General features: G+C 36.3%; 1 protein-coding gene across 8 annotated transcripts in view; it reads right to left on the reverse strand.

Moving 5' to 3' along the window:
- Window positions 1–371: 371 nt before the first annotated feature.
- IRAK4 (interleukin 1 receptor associated kinase 4) overlaps window positions 372–22379 on the reverse strand; it is a 30935-nt gene continuing 8927 nt past the window's right edge. For 2 of the 8 annotated variants that reach the window (XM_054238154.2, XM_054238155.2), the window contains 12 exons: window positions 22016–22185; window positions 18970–19115; window positions 17952–18134; window positions 17259–17419; window positions 16293–16357; window positions 12966–13080; window positions 12432–12541; window positions 7977–8160; window positions 6753–6815; window positions 3970–4071; window positions 3571–3729; window positions 372–3440 (listed from right to left, as the gene is read on the reverse strand). In XM_054238154.2, coding sequence (XP_054094129.1) covers window positions 3405–3440; window positions 3571–3729; window positions 3970–4071; window positions 6753–6815; window positions 7977–8160; window positions 12432–12541; window positions 12966–13080; window positions 16293–16357; window positions 17259–17419; window positions 17952–18134; window positions 18970–19115; window positions 22016–22176 — 1485 coding nt within the window. In that variant the 5' untranslated portion in view covers window positions 22177–22185 and the 3' untranslated portion in view covers window positions 372–3404. The remainder of the gene's footprint in view (window positions 3441–3570; window positions 3730–3969; window positions 4072–6752; window positions 6816–7976; window positions 8161–12431; window positions 12542–12965; window positions 13081–16292; window positions 16358–17258; window positions 17420–17951; window positions 18135–18969; window positions 19116–22015; window positions 22186–22379) is intronic. The other 6 variants (XM_002752355.7, XM_078338865.1, XM_078338866.1 and 3 more) reach the window with 4 other exon arrangements.

Raw genomic sequence — 22379 nt, forward strand, 5'->3', positions numbered from 1 at the left:
TTAGAGTTGGGGTCTTGCTGTGTTGCCCAGGCTGAAATGCAGTAGCTATTCACAGACATGATCACAGCACACTATGACCTCAAAAAAAAAAAAAAAAAAACTATCCTTCCTCACAAATCTATAGTTGGTTGATCTCTCATGTCTCATGTATGTCTGTGATCAGGTGGCAGGCGGCTGATTAAGGATGACCTCATCTGAGATGCCTTGTCTCTGTTTTGCATGGTCTGTCATCAGCAGCATGTTCACGTTGGCTTGTTCTCATGTCGGTGGCAGGGTTCCAAATGAGAGAGGTAGTGCACAAGGGCTTTTGAGGGCTGGGCTTGGAACTGACCATCACTTTTGCTGTAAGCAAGTTACAAGGCCGGCCCAGATTTAATGGTTGAGGAAATAGATTTTATCTCTTGATGGGAAAAATTACAAAGCCATATTGCAAAAGGCATCAAATATATGGAAGAATGGAGAACTGCAGTCCAAATACAATAAATCTTTGGGGTGTCTCAATTTCCTCAAGAAGTAAAAGAATAGAACCTACATTATGGATTTATCAAATCAGATCATGCTTATAAAACAGCACAATGTTTGGCACAATAACTCTCAACACATGACAGAGAAAATGATTATGATTAATATGATGTACAGGCATAGTGTTAATGGTAAAGATTGCAACTGATGCCAGATGCTGATTTCTGCATGCAACTTATTAGCTACATAATCTTAGGTGATTTCCTCATCTGTAAAATGTGAATATTATTACCAAATTCATATGATTGTTAAAAGGGTTAAACAAATTATGCACTTTGAACAGTACTCATAAATGTTTAATAAAAACAGTACAATATATAACTTAAAAATTAAAAATTTATATATTGTTAGCCCCTTTTGCATCACTATAAAGGAATACCTGATGCTAGGTAATTTATAAAGAAAGAAGGTTTGTTTTGGCTTATGGTTCTGCAGCTGTACTAGCATGGCATCAGTATCTGCCTGGCTTCTGATGAAGGCCCTGGGAAGCTTACAATCATGACAGAAGGCAAAGCGGGAGCGTATCATATGGAAGCAGCAGTATCAAAAGAAAGAAAGGGGAGGTCCAGACTCTTTTCAGCCACCAGATTTCACATGAACTGAGAACTCACCCATCACCAATGGCTCTAAGCCATTCATGAGGGATCCGCCCCCATAGCCCAAACATTTCCCATCAAGCCCCACCTCCAACACTGGGGATCACATTTAAACATGAGATTTGAGGGAGACAAATATCCAAACAATATCATTCTACCCTCAGCCCCCTAAATCTCATGTCTTTCCCACATTGCACAATATAATCATCCCTTCCCAATAGTCCCTCAAAATCTTAACTCATTCTAGCATCACTCAAAAGTCCAGTCTGATTTGAGACTCAAGGTAAGTTCCTTCTAACTATGAGCCATTCCAACAAAATATAAGTTATTTACTTGCAAGATATAGTTGGTGGTGCAGTTATTGAGTAAAACATTCTTGTCCCAAAAGGGAGAAATTGGCTAAAGAAAGGGATAACAGGCTCCACCCAAGTCTGAAACCTAGTAGGGAAGACAATAAACTTTAAAGCCCCAACATATTCCTTGATTCCATGTCCCACATCATGGGCACACTGGTACAAGGGGTGGGCCCTCAAGGCCTTGGGCAGCTCCATTCCTGTGGCTTTGCAGGGTGTGTGGCTTCCTTCATGGTTGAAGTTGAGTGCCTGTGGCTTTTCTAGGCTCAGTGTGCAAGCTGCTGGTGGCTCTACCATTCTTAGGTCTGAAGGGTAGCAGCACCCTTCCCATAGCTCCACTAGGCAGTGCCCTGCTGGGGACTCTGTGGTTGAAGATAGTCCAACCCCATATTTCAGTATGTGCACTATAAGTCCCCCACTGCATATGCTCTGTATAATTTCCGCATACCCATCAAATGTGCACAGAACCTGTAAATATGATGGGAAATCTTCATGGGAAAAACATCATGGGAGAGTATCTGTATTTGTTTTCTATTACTGCATAATAAATTACTACAAGTTTAAAGTCTTAATGCAACTTACTTATTTGAGACAGAATCTTGCTGTGTTACCCAGGCTGGAATGCAGTGGCACAATCTCAGCTCACTGCAATCTCTGCCTCTCTGGTTCCAGCAGTTCTCCTGCCTCAGCCACCCAAGTAGCTGGGACTATAGGCATGCACCACCACATCCAACTAATTTTTGTATTTTTAGTAGAGACAGGGTTTCACCATTTTGGCTAGGCTGGTCTTGAACTCCTGATATCAAGTGACCTGGCCGCCTCAGCCTCCGAAAGTGCTGGGATTTACAGGTGTGAGCCACCACATCTGGCCAATGTGACCCATTATCTCACGGTTTTATATATTAGAAGTCCAGCACAGCATAGATAGGTTCTCATACTGGGATCACACAAAGCTGAAATCTAGGCATCAGCCTAGGCTGTGGTATCATCTGAGGTTCAGAGAACTCTTCTAAGCTCACTCAAAGATTGTTGGAAGAACTCAATTCCTTGTGGTTGCAAGTGAGGTCCCATGTTTTTTTCCTGCTTGCTCACAACTGGAAGGTAGCTCTCATCTCCTAGAGGCTACCTTTAGGTTTTAGCCAATGTACCCCTCTCACAACATGGTACTTACTTCTTCAAGGCTTACAGGGAGAATCGTTCTTGTAAGGGTTCACCTGATTAGGTCAGGCCCTTTCAATAGTCTCAAAGGGAGTTGTTTAGGAAGTCTAACTGCATCTGCAAAATTTCTTCAACTCTGTCATGCAAAATAATCTAATAATGGACATATCATTATGGCAGTATCATCAAGGGATATTTGGCTTGTGGTAAATGATTGCTGTAAACACAATCTATAAAAATGAGTAACAGGATTTTATAACTGGATCTATAAACTTTAAATTTTATATCATTTTACAATTTACAAAGTACTTGTATATATTCCACATCATTTGATTTTCATGACTACCTGTCAGAGAAGCACAGCAGATATTAGCCCAGTGTTATTAGTGGCTCATAGCAGCTAAGTGTGTGTCCAAAGCTTTACAGGAAATTAGTAGTGCAGTCAGTTGGGCTTCAAATGAGAGTGTTTCGACCCTACATACAGGCAAGGCTCTTTTTGCTAGCCCTGTAATTTTCAAACTGAGTTTGGTGATGCTTGAAGGAGATGTTGCAGGGATTACTCTAAGAACTGAGGGTGATACTAATGAGTAGGGCTAAGTGTTGATGTGATGGCCCTATTTTTGTATGTTGGATGTTCAACCTATGCTTTAATGACTCCTGTCTTGCACTAGGCTGCCTTGTTAAAGATAAAGAAGAATATTTAGGAACAAAATTAGTTGAAAAAATGGTTGAGACAGGTGTATATAAAAAGTCAAGGGTCTAGTCCCATGAAGTTTTAAGAAGCTGTCATCTCTTGCAGCAGCTGTTGAACCTTTAAAAAAAAAAAGAGAGAAAAAAAACCAAAAGAACCATATTACACAGCTGCTTTGAAATTGTGCACTTAAGAAAATATGATGAACCCCACCCCTTTCACTTTTTAAATAAGTGTAAAAAATTCATACCTTCTTAATGTCTGGTCTCTTATTTTTCTTTTCATGAAGACATTGACTAGCAACAGAGTACATAGCTTCAACTGAAGTGGAATCAGCATCAGTCATCTTTTCATCAATATAATCTTCAACTGTCTTTTCTTCATCTTCAATTTCTTCTTTAATATCTAGCTTTAAAATGAGTGTTAAAACTTTAAGAGCTTCAAATCAAAGTGAAATAAATTGAAAATACAGTTTAATTATTTAAATTAATTTACTTTGTAGTAACATGCACTCTCATTTTACTATCTTATCTTAAAACTTTATTAATAATTGAAGACCAGCCTGGGCAACATGACAAAACCCTGTTTCTACTAAAAATACAAAAAATTAGCCAGGCATGGTGGTGTGCCTGTAATCTCAGCTACTCACGAGGCTGAGGCAGGAGAATCGCTTGAACCTGGGAGGTGGAGGTTGCAGTGAGCCAAGATTGCGCCAGTGCACTCCAGCCTGGGTGATAGAGTGAGACTCTGTCTCAATTTAAAAAAAAAAAAAAAAGAACTGAAGACATACAGGACAAATCCTACATAAATAATACAGCTGTCTACCACAAACTAACATTTTGGTTAACGACAGACCACATATATAGATGGTGGTCCTATAAGATTAAAATACCATATTTTTATGGTACCTCTTTTATGTTTACATATACAAATATTTACCATTATGTTACAATTGCTTACAGAATTCAGGACATCATGCTTTACAGCATATGTTTGTAGCCTAACAGCAATATCATATAGCCCAGGTGTGTAGTAGGTCATACCATCTAGGTTGGTGTAAGCACACTATATGAGGTTCACACAATGAAACTGCCTAACAACACATTTCTCAGAATGTATTCCTGTCATTAGGCAACACTTGACTCTGTGTGTGTGCGTGTGTCTAAATATATAAATATATGTATTTATATATATTAGTTCATAACATAAACATATATATAAAAATATGTATAAATATATAATATATAAAAATAAGAATTATATATATTAGTTCATAAAATAAATAAAAACTGAAAAGCAAATGGGTGCAAGTATCTCCCATTTGCCCTTCAATTTTTATATTTATGTTATGAACTAATTGCTTATATGTTCTCATTAGCAGCAGCATTTACTAGGTGGGCAGCACAGGGTGGTCTGCTTCTTGATTTGCTTCAAATGGTGCAATTTCAACTTCTAGACCCAGACTCCTCCTCCCTGTACCCAACAAACTTCTCTATGGGTATTCAGATTTCTGAATCAAAGAGAAAAAGGGAGGGGAAAAATGGGGAGCAGAATATGATAAAAAATTAATATAGAGAGAAGTGTAGAAATAAGGTGGTAGAGCTGAGTGAGTCATGGCCCCCCAAAACATGTCTATGTCATAATTCCTGGAAACTGTGAATATGCTCGTATCAGGAAAAGAAGGACCTTTTCAGATGTAATCGAATATCCTGAGATGAGATCATTTCGGATTATGGATAATCCTGAAAGTAAGCCCTATATCCAATGAGCAAGAAAAGATTCTCTCTGGAGCCTCCAGAGAAAGCATGGTCTTGCCAATACCCTGATTTCAGACTCTGACCTCCAGATATATGAGCATATAAATTTCTGTTATTTTAAGTCACACAGTTTTTGGTCTATTTTTACAAAAGTCCTAGGAAACTAATACAGTTGAAAAAAAAACTATTCATGAGAGGTAGGATGTCAACTCTCCAAAAACTCTGAAAATGTTTGGCAATGGCAGAATCTATTGCCATTGGGTTCTTCAAAGGATCACTTTCTTTTAACTATGCTTGCATGAAAATCTTACTACTTTAGAGTCACATCACAGTCAAACCTTCAGAATAGGTGAAAGAATACAACCTTCTCCAAAGATTTATGATTTTCACTATTATATGTTGAAATGCAAAACTTGTGACTGAGAGTCTATGTTTTTCTGCATTTCATTCTTACTCAACCCAAAGTTTTGAGGCTTTTTTTTTTTTTTTGAGACGGAGTTTCGCTCTTGTTACCCAGGCTGGAGTGAAATGGCGCAATCTCGGCTCACCACAACCTCCGCCTCCTGGGTTCAAGCAATTCTCCTGCCTCAGCCTCCCGAGTAGCTGCAATTATAGGCACGTGCCACCATGCCCAGTTAATTTTTTGTATTTTTAGTAGAGATGGGGTTTCACCATGTTGACCAGGATGGTCCCGATCTCTTGACCTCATGATCCACCCGCTTCGGCCTCCCAAAGTGCTGGGATTACAGGCGTGAGCCACAGAGCCCGGCCTGTTTTGAGTCTTTTATATATTTTCAAGGAAAAAGTCTTAGGCAAAAATGATGGCAAATTTAGGCAAAGTATATGCTGCAAGTTAGAATCAATGTGGGTTCAGTCTTGAGCCCTCCATTCCCAAAAAGCAGGTCACAGAAACTCCAACTTGAAGGCAGTTGGTCAGAAGTTCTGGGCACCTAAACTTGTGACTGGTGTCTGGTGGATGGCAGTCCTCGGGACTGATCCCTTAACCTGTGGGATCTGACTCTGATGCTATCTCCAGGAACATAGTGTTAGAATTAAATTGGAGGGCACCCAGCTCACTTCCGCTGCAAAGTAGATTGCCTGCTTGTTGGTGGGGAGAAACCCTCCCCATTCACATCTGGTCACAGAAATTTTCTGTGATGATTGTTGTGGTGATGTGAGAGCAGAGGAAAAACATGAATTGAATTTTTCCTAACAATAGAAAATTAGATATGTTCTTTACTGTAACTTTGTAAATAAAATACTCCATGATAGAAGTAAGTAGAGAACTTTTATTAGCAATTTTACTCTGATAGACATTTGAATGGAAGTCATTTTTTTTCCCTTCTGAAAATGCTGAAAACACTGTTATTAATAGTAACCACCCTGAAAGTAACAAAATAAACATAAGCTAAAGAGGACCTCAGAAATCATTTAGTTTTACCCACAAAGAAATCAGAACAAAGAATATAAAAGTGACTTTTCTAGGTTTCACAAATACTTCATGGCAGAGCTGAGAATGACAAATATTTAATGCTCTATTCATATGCTACAGTGTAATAGCCAATGGAAAGACTGCCAACAGAAGATGTTATTTCTGGATGTCAAATTTATACATATAAATTGTGACTACAAATGCAGAGAAAAAAGGACTGAGGAAAACCAATATTTCAATTACCAATAACTGAGGTTCACGGTGTTCATCCACAGCTGGAAGTCCAGTTATTATTTCTAGTAAAACCTATGAAGACAAAAAAAATCTGTTAATATGCAAGACAGGGTGGGCATGGTGCTAATGCCTGTAATCCGAGCACTTTGGGAGACAGATGTGGGAGGATCACTTGAGCTTCGGAGTTTAAGACCAGCCTGGGCAACAGGGAGACCCTGTCTCTACAAAAAAATTTTAAAAAAAACATTAGCTAGCTGTGGTGGCACACACCTATAGTCCCAGCTACTTGGGAGGCTGAAGTGAGAGGATCACTTGAACCTGGGAGATTGAGGGTGCAGTGAGTTGTAATGGCACCACTGCACTTCACCCTGGGTTACAGAGTGAAATCTTGTCTCTCTAAAAAATATATATACTATAGATGATACTAATAAATTAGATATATAACACTCAAGACAAAGATAAATGTAAACTAGAAGGAATATGAATCTTGCTTATAAAATTTGATGAATCATTCCATACAAAGCAACATCTTTTAGATATTTAAGTGGAAAGAACATGAGCTTTGGGCATTTCTCACCATCCTTCCTTCAGGGACATCTTGGACCCCATCATGACCATAAGCAGCACTTTTCTTTTGGCAACTTATTAAAGAGTCAGCCCCATTCAACATATAATCCTTTTCCTGCCTCTTGGGGATTCTTCACAAGAATAACTTTCTGGCTCTCAGAAGGATATTATTTTCTAAACATTAGGCATATTCTATAGCCCTATGCCTTATTTTCACAGTGCTATGAAGTTAAGTTTCCATATATGAAACACATATGAGAAAATAAAAGGAAGAAAAGCCCCTGGCATCTCCAACCACCCACACCTATCTCTTACTCTATCTTAAAAGTTATTGGGAACAGACAGGTAGATTAGTAAATGACAAAAAATGTGAGACTACGGTATATACTATATGACATGATTCATTTAATGCATTAGGTGCCATGCTAATTCATAAATACAATTGGCAAGAAAATAATTTCTTATAGTCATTTCAAAAATAACTCAAAAGTTTTACACATTGGAAGAAGTTTTCATAAACTTTCTGGCCTAAGTAGAGGTTAATGCGAAAACATACTGTTACATAAGAGAGCTAAACAAGATGGGTGTATTAAATAATATTCTATTTCACTTTCACAATTATAGCAGAATGATTATTTTTTTACTAATTATGTGTATGGAACTTACCACACCAAAGCTATAAATGTCAGATTTGGGTGTTATTTCTCCTCGCAAAGCTTCAGGTGCCATATAAGCTGTTGTTCCCACAATTCTGCTCGTCATGACCGTCTGGGCAAACTTCTCAGAAGCCCGTGCAAGGCCAAAGTCAGATATTTTGGCAGTAAAGGCTTGATCTAGTAAGATATTTGCACTGAAAAAAAAGTAAAGTTTGAAGAAAAAAATGTTTCCCTACCCCAAAAAGTCAAACAGTTCCTTAGCTAGATGCATGCATGTATGTACGTATGTATAAGCATACATGTATATGTACATACATATTTACAGATTATAACATTTTATAGTATGTAGCATCATACAACCCTGAAATTTATAGAAAAAAAGCTAGAACTAAGATTATAGCTAAAGAGAAGCAACTGTCCTCTTTTTTATGTTTCTAGAGGAAAAAATTTAGAAGAATAAAAATGAAATAAAATTGTCTACATTAGTAAGAGTATTTTAATTATTCCACAAATAATTTATTGTAGGGTAAATTCCTACAAAATCTTCCAAAGCGCCTTTATTAATTCCTTTCTTTTTTTTTTTTGAGATGGAGTTTTGCTTTCGTTGCCAAGGCTGGAATATAATGGCATGATTTCGGCTCACCAGAACCTCTGCCTCCTGGGTTCAAGCAATTCTGCCTCAGCCTCCCAAGTAGCTGGGATTACAGGCATGCACCACCACGCCTGGCTAATTTTGTATTTTTAGTAGAGACGGGGTTTCTCCAAGTTGATCAGGCTGGTCTTGAACTCCAGACCTCAGGTGATCTGCCCGCCTCAGTCTCCCACAGTGCTAGGATTACAGGCGTGAGCCACCATGCCCGGCTATTAATTCCTTTCTTAATATTTATCAATTCATTTAAAAACAAATTTCCAACCAAAATATTACAATTATGCATTTCTTTATTCATTTTTTTTCTGTACTATCAGGAATCTTTTGAAGAAAAAAAATATAGCCAAAATATCTCATTCATTATATGCTTTCAAACTTTCATTAAATAAAATCTTATTGAAAACTCCCTAAGTGGTAGAGTATTTAAGCTCCCAGCTGGATGTGAGGGAATCTTAAAATCTTATCTGTGACAGACATAAATAATTTTTTAAAACATAATGGTAATATTGGGTACAAAATGCTGAGCGAACAACCATGTGCCTGGAAAAAGTAGGAAAAGTTTCAAACAGAAGGTGAAAAGTGTGCTTAGTATTGAAGGATTATTATAAGTTGATGTTTATATGAGGGAAAGAAAGGAACTGCAAGCAAATATACAAAGTGATGAAAGTATGAAGGCATATGGTATACATGGTCAACTTCAAGGAACAAGTATATAAGAAACATGGAGATAATTTGAACTTCACCCTATGAGCAACAGGATACCAGCCAGAGTTTTCACAGTAGGAAGCTGATGTTACTAGACTTCACTTTTAGGACCATGACCTGGTAGTGATGTAGTGAATAGATGAGAACCAATACAGACTGGATTTAGGTTGACTACAAAGGTTTATAACAAATCAAATGAGAGATAATGAGGGTCTAAATGGTCATAAAACTGGGGTAAATGGGAAATAAAAATTTTGAGGCTCACTTGACAAAATTTTGTAATTAGCACATTATAGAGAATGAGAAAGTCTTTAGCTTGAGAGAGAGAATTTGATCAGAAAGGAAATGCAGAAGACTTTAGGTTGGGAAGAGCTGATGAGTTTGATTTCTGATATGCTGATTTAGAGGCTACTGTGGGATACCCAGATGAAGTGTTTTGGGTATGGGGATACCAAAAAATCCAGGATTGAAAGCTAGTGATACAGATTTGAGAGACACTCACATATAAATAGCAGTTAAAATCAATATAACATCACTCAGTAAGAACATACAGGGAGAGGCCAGGCATGGTGGTTCACTCCTGTAATCCCAGCATTCTGGGAGGCCAAAGCAGGTGATCACCAGAGGTTGGGAGTTCGAGACCAGTCTGACCAACATGGAGAAACTCCGTCTCTATGAAAAATATAAAATGAGCCAGGTGTGGTGGTGCATGCCTGTAATCCCTGCTACTTGGAGGCTGAGGCACGAGAATCTCTTGAACCTGGGAGGTGAAGGTTGCAGTGAGCCAAGACTACACCTCTGCACTCCAACAAGAGTGAAACTCCATCTCAAAAAAAAAAAACCAAAAAAAAAAAAAACAAGAACATACAGGGAGAAAAGAGACCATGATGTAAGAACATGAGAAAGTACCAATACATTGAGGACAAGAGATGGTGTTGCTTTTCTCATCTAAGGTCAGTTCCTCTGCTTGGGCTGCTTCCTACATTCTCAGGAATCCTACTGAACACACTATCTCATTTCTCTCACCCATTATATCCTCTCCCTCTTAATCTGCATCCTTCCTATAAGCATAGTTTAGTCTCTGCTACTGTTAAAAAAAGTTTCCTGAATGACGTATCTATTTCTAGTTGTCCCCTTCATCAGTAAAATGTCTTAAAAAAGACTTGTCTATGTTCATATCTCAGTTCTCTAGCTCTCACTCTTTCAACTACAATGTGATTTCTAAGCCAATTACTATATGGAAACGGGTTTCCATAAAGTCACCAATGACCATGATGATGCTAATCCAATGACTTAAGCACTTGACCCTTTTTGACTACTCCCTCTTGGGAAACACTTTCTTTCCTCATTTTCACGGACTCCACACTCTCCAGGTTTTCATCTTACCTTTCTCTGTATGTGTACTTCCTTAGATTCCTTTTTGTGATTATCTCTTTCATTTGGCCATTAAGTCTTAGGGTTCCTCAGGACTTAATCTTGTGACCTTTTCTTAATCTGTATCTCCCCTTAAGTGAATACAGTCACTTCAATTACCACCTGTATGCAAGTAATATATACATTTATACCTTCAGCTCAGACTTTCAGCTCCAAATCTGTATATCACACTGCCTAACGTGTCTACTTCTATATCTTAAAACAACCTCAAACACAGGTACAAAGAATAATTCACGTTTTCGAATCACCTCTCTAACCCCAGTCTAACCAGGTCTCCTTTCAGTCCTTTCTATATAAGAGAATCATGCCATAATCATTCCAGAATGCAAGTCTTGATGCCATTATTCCAGGAGTCATTCCTGAACTTCCCTCTTCCTGACCCCCAGAACAACCAAGATATCAAAAAGTTCTGTCATTTTAATTTTTCTAATCTGCTCACCTCTCTTCATATGAACTGCTACCTAGGATAGCCCACTAACTGCCGCTTCTTACAAACTGTTCTCTACACTAGTCAAAGTTGTCTTTGCAAAACTTAAATATGATGCCACATTCCTACTTAAAATTTTCAATGGTATCTCATTACACTTGTGATAAAACTAAAAGCCTTACCTTGGTCCATTAAGTCCTATAGGACTTAGCTTCCTACACCTCTGTAATTTTATCTTCCAATCCACCACTCCATAACTTTCTGCATCTCAGTCATAATGCATTTACTTCATTTTTTTTCTTTTTCTTTTTTTTTTGAGACAGAATCTTGCTTTATTGCCCAGGCTGGAGAGCAGTGGTATGATCATAGCTCACTTCACCTGAACTGCTGGGCTCAAGCATCCTCCCTCCTCAGCTTCCCCAGCATCTGGAACTATAGCCATGCACTACCACATTTGACTGATTTTTTTTTTTTTGTAGAGATGAGGTCTCACTATGTCGTCCAGGCAACATAGCCAGGTCTGCAACTCCTGGCCTCAAATGCCTCCTATCTTGGCTCCCAGAGCATATTCATTTCTTGTAACTCATCATGTTCACATATTCTCTCTCACCACTGGTCTTACAAATGCAGTTCTTTCTGCCTAAAATGTTCTTCTCCCCATCTTCTATTCTACAGCTACCCTCAAATTGTGCCTACTTATTTCCTGCCCAATTTTTGAATCTCTGTTTAAATATCACTTTCTTGGAAAACATTCTTTATATTAATCCTATATACTATACTATATATACATATGTGTGTACTGTACACATTTACATTCTATTATTATGTGATTGATTGATGTTGAGTTCTATATATTAATATGTTACTTATAGTAGGTAAATATTTAGCTAGATAAATACAGAAGAAGAAAGAGAACTGAAAAGTACTCATGGAGGATGAAGGTAATTCAGAAAAGAATGGTGATCCAGAAACTAAGAAAACAATTTCCATAAGGCAAAAGTGTCAAGAAGAACAGAATAAACTACTGTTAAAACAAACAAAAAAGGTAAAGTAGGATGAGTACTGGAAGTAGGTCACTGGGCTTGGAATAAAGGAAATTACAGATGTCCTTAGTGAGAAGAGCTTCCATGGAGTGATGGGGAAAATGTCCAGAAGCACTAGGTTAAGATATGCATGTAAACAGTGAATAGAGTGACAGCAAATTATTCTTTAAAGATGGTTTTCCAAAAGCTTTAAACAGTAGCATTTACCTTTTAATATCTCTATGAATATGATGATTTTCATGTAGAAAATTGATGCCATTAGCTGCATCCTGAGCAATCTTGCATCTCATGTGCCAAGAAAGTGGTGGAGTACCATCCTTATAAAGAAATAAACCAAATTATAAACAAGAAAGAATAATAAAAAATCTACAAAGAATATATAACACACAATATTTTTCTAGGCAACAACTAAATATGATGTTATAGCACTAATAATTTAGGACTACAATTTTAAATTATTAAAAAGAATCTCTAAATAAGCTCAAATGGGTGCTTACATTTCTTATTTGAAGATAAAAACATATAAAAGCATCTCCCTAGCATAGTCTTGACTGAATTGTACATTTTAGATTACCGCCTAATAGACTGGCAATCCAGTTGTTCACATATCAACTATATAATTTTCATAGAGCAGAAGAAATATGAAAGTTAATTTGTTTTAAATAATCCAGTAACAAAATGAATATTAATATTCCGGCATACAAACAAAAAGCCAAACAATGTGATGAACAAATATCTTACCAAGCAAGATAGTCTGTCTAGCAATGAACCATTAGGCATGTAAACATATACTAAGCAGAGGTCATCTCCATCACTTGAGAAACCAAGCAGTTCTACTAAGTTTTCATGTTGACACCTGTGACAAATAATTTTTCATCCAAAATTATAATAAATATTTATATATTCAATTGTAGGTTGGAAGTTATTCAAAGTTTTAACAGAAAAAAAGGAGCAAGAAAGTAGTATGTTATATATCATTTCTAACATGTTTATGTTGATATATGCTTATAGTAACTATAATTTTCTGCAAATATTCTTTTTTCAGCCAATATTAATCAACAATAGAAGTAAAATCTCTCCTTTTTTTTTTTGAGACAGGGTCTAACTCTGTTGCCCAGGCTGAAGTACAGTGCAGTCATAGTTCCCTGAGGTCTTGACCATCTGGACTCAAGTGATCCTCCTGCCTCAGCCTCCCAAGTATCTTGAACTACTGGTGCAGACTACACTCAGTTAATTTTTTAGATTTTTTGTAAAGATGAAGCCTCACACTGTTTCCCAGGCTGGTCTTAAATTGTTGGCCTCAAGTGATCCTTCCACCTCGGCCTCCCAAAGTACTGGAATTACAGGCGTGAGCCACCACACCTGGCCAAACCTCTTCCTATTTTACAGTAAAAGTTAAGTAATTTGGATCACTGGAACTTCCGATAAGTTTGGTCAAGGACTAGGCTGATGCTTACTTTCTTTAGCCCAATTTTCAATGATGGCACAAGTAAGATTTCAAGAAGTCTGTTGAAACTTTTATGCTAATACTTTCAAGAATTTTCTAACACACTCAAAGCACTGATTTACAGACATGATCTTGAATCACATCTAATTTACACGTTTTGGATCTTTAATCATACTGGATTATTTATAACCGAATATGAGTGTCTTTATAAACTGGAGAGTAATAAAACTAAAGAGATCTACAATATAATAAAATGGCAAATATCTGTGGTACAGAATATAGAAAACAGGGCTCAGAGTTATATGTCCTAAATTTAAAGTCTAGCTCTGCCCACTCCTGGATATGTGACCTATGGCAAGTTAACAGCCTTACTGAGCTTCAGCTCCTTTATCTGCTAAACGCAGAAAATAGTACCTATTATGTGATATGAATGTTAAGACAGTTAAATGAGCAAATATAAACATGACAGCCTAAAAACATCTAGCACGTGTTTTATTAAGTGCTTATTCATTTTGTTCATTCAAAATGATCCACAATTCTAGCAGTTCAGTATATCAACTATGACTTCTATCCTCATAAATATTTTAAGAAGTGCAAATTAAAGCAGTAAGTGTCTCATTTTCCACCAAATTGGCACAAGATAGAATTTTGCTCATTGCCCAGGCTGGAGTGCAATGGTGCAATCTCGGCTCACTGCAACCTCCACCTCTCAGGTTCAAGCAATTCTCTTGCCTCAGCCTCCCAGGTAGCTAGGATTACAGGCTAATTTTTGTATTCTTAGTAGAGACAGGGTTTCATCATGTTGGTCAGGCTGGTCTTGAACTCCTGACCTCAGGTGATCTGCTCACAGCCTCCCAAAGCGCTGGGATTATTATAGGCATGAGCCACTGTGCCCAGCCCAAATTGACACATTTTAAACATAAGAAGTTAACATTTGATGAGTTAATACTATATACGAGGCACTATGGCAAGCGATTTACCTGCTTTGCTTAATCCTCACAGTAACTTAATGAAGTAAATACTATTATCCCATTTTATAGATGAGAAAATTAATGAACAGAAAGTTAAGAAATTTGGGCAAGATCATTCTGCTAGTAAGGTCCAGAGATTAGCACTTATTAAAAAATAGTAGTAATATTAAATGAAAGTAAGGAACCAGTAAAGTTTGAAATTGTAATACACTGCCTGTAGAAATACAAATTACTATAACTTATCTCAGAAGCCATTTGAATGTATATTTAGAAAGTCTTTAAAAAGTTCCTGCATTCCTACCTAGTAATTCTTTTTCTAGGACTTTACCTTAGATGATGAAAGAAGTATAACTGCATTTAAAGATTTATGTGCAAACAGCTTTAAAGAAACTTTATTTTTAATACTGAATATTAAAAACAAACCTAGTAATAGTTAAATAAAACATGATCCTCACATATGCTAGAATGTTGTACAATAATTTAAAATGTTTTCAAATTATTTTTAATGACATGGGAAAATACTACATACACATCATGAAGCAAGTATATAAAAATATTAGCAGCGGTTATCTCTGAGTGATATATTTGAGAGATGGTTTGTATTATAAGTTTCAAGATACATGTGCAGAACGTGCAGGTTTGTTACATAGGTAAACACATGCCATGGTGATTTACTGCACCTATGAATCCATTACCTAGGTATTAAGCCCTGCATGCATGTGGGTTTGTATATTTTAAAAATATTTTCCTGATTATTTACTGTGAACAAGTTACTTTTAGGACAGGAGAGTAGGGGTAGGAGTGGAGAAAACAAATCCTGAACCAAAAAAAGGGTTTGATCTTTTGTCAGTGGGCATTATTTTTACTCTGCAGAAATCAATTCTAATCTACTCTTCTTGAGATTGAGTAACTATGATTGGTGATTTACAGCAGTGGGTTCAATGGGTATAATTTGATAAATCTCATTAGGATTCAGATAAAAAATTCAGGCTCTGCAATCAAACATCTGAATTTCAATCCCATCTGTAGCACTGTCTATGTGATCTTGGACAAGCTATTTGATGTTTCTACATCTCAATTAACAAACAAAAAGGGCAGTTGTAACAGGTCTGAAGGTTAGATAGACAATGCAGATAAAGTACACAGCACAGTCTGGCATGTTGGACAAACTTAAATATTAATCATTACTACTCACTGTAATTATTAGAATACATTCCCTCCTTTGTCCCTCCTACTCTTCCTGAGGGGATGTCCAACAATTTTCCAGCACACACGGTCAATGCCTTCTAAGCATCCTTGCATATAACATGACTCTAGTTCCTTTATATGTGCTACTTTATATATAAGGGTCTATTAATCATGAATTCTGGAAGCAGAAAAGATGATAATGAAAGATATGATAGTGAAATTCCATGTAACTTGGTCATGATTTAAAATAATGACTGCTATTTAATCTTCAGGCATATGAGTACTTGTAATTAAAGAATGGTGGAGCCAAAAGTACTTTTAGTTTCTATAATCTAAACACTTTATTTTAATTTCACATATGTGCAAACATCACTAGTTCAGGGCATACTCTAGAGTGAACCAGGTTCCTTACTCCTTGTTTTTTTTCTTTTCACTATACCACACTGCCAAATTAAGACTTACTTTGCCATTACTTTTATTTCTTGATCAAATTGCTGTTTCAGTTCTTCAGTAGTAACGTCAACCACCTGAAGACATAAAATATACAATGTAATACCACACAACTCTAAGGCTCCTAATGCTCAGAGGGCTCAAGAGATCAGTTGGCTGATCACCCTTTCTTTAAAATAATAAGGTATTACTTTACCAATCTATAGAACAACTGAGATCTAGAAATTCTAGTGATTTGCTCAAGGTCCATGGCTGAGTGGAATGAAAAATATATATAAATTTCGCTGAGTTGTTGCAGAAACAAAATGAAATAACACGAAATTTTACTACATAAAAAATTTTTAAAAAAATTCTAGGAAATAGAAAACATAAGCAAATTTAAATGCAAAATGGAAAACAAAACCTACAAAAGCACTGCAATGTATATGACAAAGTAACTATCTTTATCACATACGTATGTATTCTATTGATATTTTTAGGCTCTAATAAAAGGTTTAGAATATAACAAGTCAATAAGTAAAAGGTGAATATTCCAATAGAAATGGTAACAAAGGACATGGATAAAAAAAAATTTTTATCTTTTTTCTTAATGTATACTTTCTAAACTTTATTTTTAAATAGGAAAACTAATGTAAACAAAGTTTTTTAAAAAAATAGTTTTCCTGGTATCTTACCATTGTAATTTTGATTACACATGAAGTACTGTGTGGGGCAGGGCTTTTCAACTTTAGTTTGTGTATCTCCCAAAATTGTATGTATGATTGTGTTATATGTACATAACTACATTTTTCTAGGGATAGGGTCCATAGCTTTAAATAGATTTTTAAATTTTAAGAACTACTATTTAGAATGATGTTTATTTAAAGAAAATACATACTGAAAAATGTATTTCCTAAAGTTTAATATATTTAAAGCCTACTTTCGAGAACACTAGGAAGCAACTCTTTCTTTCCTTTTATTCCTGAAAATATAACTTACTGCTGAAAGCTTCTTCACTGCCACAGTTGTGCTGTTCACGTAGCCTTTATACACAACTCCAAATCCTCCCTCTCCCATTTTATTACCACCAACAGAAATGGGTCGTTCATCAAAGTTATTTGTGACATTCTTCAATTCGTAAAATGAAAAACTGTGAAAACCTACAATGTCAAAATAAGAAAAACGTATTTAAATTTTAAAAATTGGTTTTAATAATTCTGCTATGTTTTCATTTCAATATTTCACGTATATGCAATTATTTATAACTTTGAATTAGACAAGATGGGAGAGGATACAACAATTTCTAAAATACAATTTACAAGTTTTTCTTGAGAATTTGGTTTGGTGATCCTACCCTCCAAACACTATAGTCACCTACCCCAAATTCTAGTCACCCATTTGGGTAGGTCTTGTCTACCTGCCCAAAACTCTAGTCACATATTTTATTTTAAAAAGTGATCCTTCCAAGTTACGTAAATATTTACTTAATTTTTTTCATAGGACATGCTTGCATGTCCTATTGCCTCTAATCACTGATGAAGATGGTTCTTAATAAATCAGGAGGAAAAAACTCCCAAAAGAGCCAGTGTGCCTGTGATTGCTGCACAAATGAATGAACGTGAGCTTTCTTTGAAAGCACCAGTTATCTTAATGACAAATCCACCAGTGGAAAGCGCTGAAAATGTTACTTACGTGTATCACTAACTTCTAAACTTTTATTTTCTGGACTTGAAGAGTCAGGTGGCATATAGCTTTGTCCAAGATTATTCACAGGTGTCATCAATGTCCTGTCTTTGTCATAGAAAGGCAGCTGTTTCTGCTGAACTGTTACAGCTTCTTTAGAAGGCAGTGTATTAGCAGTTTTGGGAACAGCATCTAACAAACCAAGTAAGATACAAGTTGTTTTTCAGTAAGAAAAAGTGGTTGTGAAAAAAGTTAAACTAGAAATTTGGTGAAAAAAGTTAAACTAGAAATTTGGTTCATTTAGTATCATTCCAGTTTCTACAGGTTGTTCCCATATTCTCATAGCACACACAAGAAGCTACCTAGTAAGAATCTGTAAGTTATAATGAAGATGGGTAGAGAGAGTAAGGCAGTGTTTTCAAACAGTGATCCAGCAGCCACCTATATCAAAGGTACTGAAGCACTTGTTTAAGAATATAGACCTTGAACCTAATTCCAGAATTCTGATTAAGTGGATTTGGAAGAGGCCACAGGAATCTACATGTTTAACAAGAACCTACGTATTCTTATCCATGATAAAGGTTGACAACCACTGGTGTGAAAGGCATCAAAGCAAAAAAAGAAAGGTTATAAAGAAGGCAACTAGACACTAACACATTAATATAATTTTTTAAAAATCATGACCATAGAATTCCATCATGATGGAAGCTGAAGATGAAAAAAAGCAAGAGCTCAAAAGAATAATTACTTTCTTACAGCCTAAGCCAGATGTATGAGGTCTTTCCTTCTAAACTTCCTATTGGCACCAAACTATCTGACTCTTACGAAGCTTCTATCACCTTAGTAGCAGAGTTCACAGTGTCCTTTGTGCTGCTTTTTAAAGAGTTAAGGAGTGCTGAAAGAAATAAAGGGACTCTCAAATGCAAGCTTCATCTACTATGAGAAAAAAGAGTAAGAAGAAACGTTTTTATTTCTTCCATTTGTCTTTCCACCTTAATTGTGGACACCCTGGTCACAATCAGTTTACCTGGGAGCAAAAGACTCGCAGGAGCAAAAAACTCATTTTGGATCAAAAGTTGCACAAGATCACCAACTGTGCAATTTGTGGTACCCCAGTCAAACAGTAATTCAGAAGTGGGACTTTTTCCAGTTTGAAGTAATGCTTCAAATCTCCTTAAAAGTAAGTAACAAAGAAACAAAATTAGTCTATTGTCTTAGTCCATTTTGTGCTGCAATAATAGAATACCACAGACTGTATAATTTACAAGCAATAGTTAATTTGGCTCATGGTTCTGGAGGCTGCGAAGTCTAAGATTGAGGTGCTGCATCTGGTAAGGGCCTTCTTGCTACATCATCCCATGGTGGAAGGGCGGAAGGGCAAAAGAGCATGAACACGTGTGTGAGAGAGAGAAAGAGAGAGAGGGAAGGAAAGAAAGACAGGGGCAAACTCATCCTTTTATCAGAAACTCACTCCTGAGATAACTAACCCACTCCTGCCATAACAACATTAATCGACTCATAAGTACAGAGCCCTCATGACCTAACTACCCCTTTTCAGGTCCCACCTCTCAACACTGTTGCAACACATGAACTTTTGGGGACACATTCAAACAACAGAATTTATAAACTGAGGTCATATGAAAATAGGTGTTGATCTCCCCTGTCTGTTTTGCCCACAGCATCTCCTATAACACTAAAGAAAAGGGACAGCAAGATAACTAGCAAGAATTACAAAGAGACAGGAAAGATAGGAGGAAAAAAGATGCCAAAGATGATGATAATTTACTGGGTACTTACTGGGTCTTTACTTTGTGTTAAAGGATGCATACACATGAGCATGTTCAAAGGCATTATGATTATGATACTAATTTACTAGTGAAAAAGCCAGGCTTGGAAAGGTAGAGTAACCATCTCATAGCCACATAGCCAAAGTGATGTACCTAAGTTGAGGTCCAAATTCAGATCTCATTTGACGTAAGAGTGTGTTCTCAATCTACTCAGTTATATTACTTCCCACATGACTTAGGACTCTGATAGCTAATTTTTAATAAATTAGCCTGCTTAATTAAATGGAATATACAAAAACTTAGGAAATTATCCCTTTGATCTTAACTGTAATTAAATTGAGGGAAAAAAATCACAAAATCAGCTTCATCCCATTTCTTTTCATTTCTTTAAAATTAAAAATTAGTTTTGAAAAATACCATTTAAAAATTGAACCAGTATCATTTTTTTGTTTTTTCCTCTAAAGATTTTATTTTCAAAAATTTCAACTTATAAAAAAGTTGAAAAAAATGATAGAATGAACCACCATTCACCTAGATTCATCAATTTAACAATTTATAAAATAATGCCATATTTGGGCTTTTGTGCATACTCTCTTTCAATCTGTGTTTGTGGGTGTGTATGTTTTAGAACACTGGCCAGATGTCTTATAGAATGAGTCTAACAGCCTAGATCTATCAGACTACTTTCTCACGATCAAATTCACATTAAACATTTTGGCAAAAATACTACAAAGGTGATAATGTGCCCTTCCCACTGTATCATATCCAGGGGTACATATTGGCATTTTGCACCATTACTATTGGTGCTGAAGTTTGATCACTTGGTGGAAGGAAGTGTACTTCATATTTCCTCATTTTAAAAAAGTACCCTTTGCTTTCATACTTCAGAAGTAATTTGTGTACAGTACTTTTTAATCTATCAATGAGGGGATCTTGCTCCATCACTGAGGCTGGAGTACAGTGGCATGATCATGGCTCACGGAAGCCTTGACTTTCTGAGCTTGAATGATCCTCCCACCTCAACCTCCCAAGTAGCTGGGACTACAGGCGTGCACTACCACACCCAGCTATTTCTTTTGTAGAGATGGGGCTTTACCAGGCTGGTCTTGAACCCCTGGATTTAAGCAATCTGCCCAACTCAGCCTCCAAAAGTGTTGGGATTACAGGCATGAGTTAATGTGCCCAGCCTATAATACTTTAAAATCTTGTGCATATCCTGCTCACATGCATGAGAACCAGCTTTCACCTTATGTTTTTAGGTTCAGTGATGAGCCTTGCACGAATAAGTTACTCATTTGACTGGTTGCAAACAGGTATTTTTCTCATTCTACCATTCTTTTAACAATTATTTGCAGGTATTACTCTGTAAAGAGCTTTTTGTGTCACAGGAGTCTTAGAAAAAAGAATTAAAAAAGAGAAGAGCTTTATCTTCCTACCACCACTGCCCCAATTATCTTCCATAAGTTTTTAACAGTAATATCAACAAATTATCTTTAAATATTGGCTTAACATAGTTTAAACTTAAGCTTCTTTCAAGTAATTTAACATGTTCGCTCTTCTTATGAGGAAACATTTCCTGGAAGGGAGCCAAAGCTTTAGGTACTTTCCCAGATTGATGCCGAAAATAACAAATAGTCTTCTTTTCCTTTTCCTATGAAAGAAAAATTTTGATATAGGTTTAACTGCAATGACTGGCAAAAATAAAATCTGCATGCATATTTTACACTAAATTGAACAGAGATGGGTAAAGAATTTTGAAAAATTGAAATTATCTGAAGATAGCACTGAGTAATCCTGGCTAAGATTTAAGAATTCTGTTTATAAAAGTGTATACCTGTAAGCAACAACTTTAAAATGTCAAGTTGAAAAACTCCCCAAATACATTGTTAGAGTATATTAGAGATTCACACATTTTGAAGTTTAAGCTGCAGATTTTTACTAGACATTCTTATAATATTGTCATCTTCCTTTAACCTGGAAATGAGAAGTGTGCAGGAGAGTAAACTTCACTTGGCTTGTCAAACAGAGAACCACAGCAAAGGTGGGAATCTTGATTCTAACCCAAAAAACTTATTTGAAAGATCACAATATTGGCCCAATTAACATATGGAGAAAGAAGACAAAATTGCAAAAGGAAGAACCAAAAGGAGGTTACTTATTACCATTGTCTCCTCCACAGTAGGGAGGTTCACTTGCTAAACTGCCACATTAGACAGTACTTATACCTATTAATCATTCTACAATGTGATGTAAGAATTCAAAAATAAAAAGAATTTTATCTATTACCTTATATGAAACTGATCGTATCTATCATCACCAGATGGTTTTTTAATAGCTACAGCTAACTTCTTCCATCCTTCTTGAGGATCAATATAATCCGACAGCTTTCTAATTAGTCCAACATTGAGGCAGCGCACATATGTTGATGGTGTTATGGGTTTGTTCATCTTCTATTCCTAAAATATGGAAAACTCTCATTAAAATTTTATAGTACTTTTAGAGATGATATCTGTCAGTTTATATATCACACTTTGCTATATCAACTGATTATACCATAATAAAGAAACATTCCAAAGTCATGTCGTTGATACCCTTAGATGAAATTAAAATTGTAATTCATTTGTCCAATTGCACTCTGGGTTTGCTTTCT

The sequence above is a fragment of the Callithrix jacchus genome, chromosome 9 (assembly GCF_049354715.1).
Source record: "Callithrix jacchus isolate 240 chromosome 9, calJac240_pri, whole genome shotgun sequence".
Taxonomy (NCBI): Eukaryota; Metazoa; Chordata; class Mammalia; order Primates; family Cebidae; genus Callithrix; species Callithrix jacchus.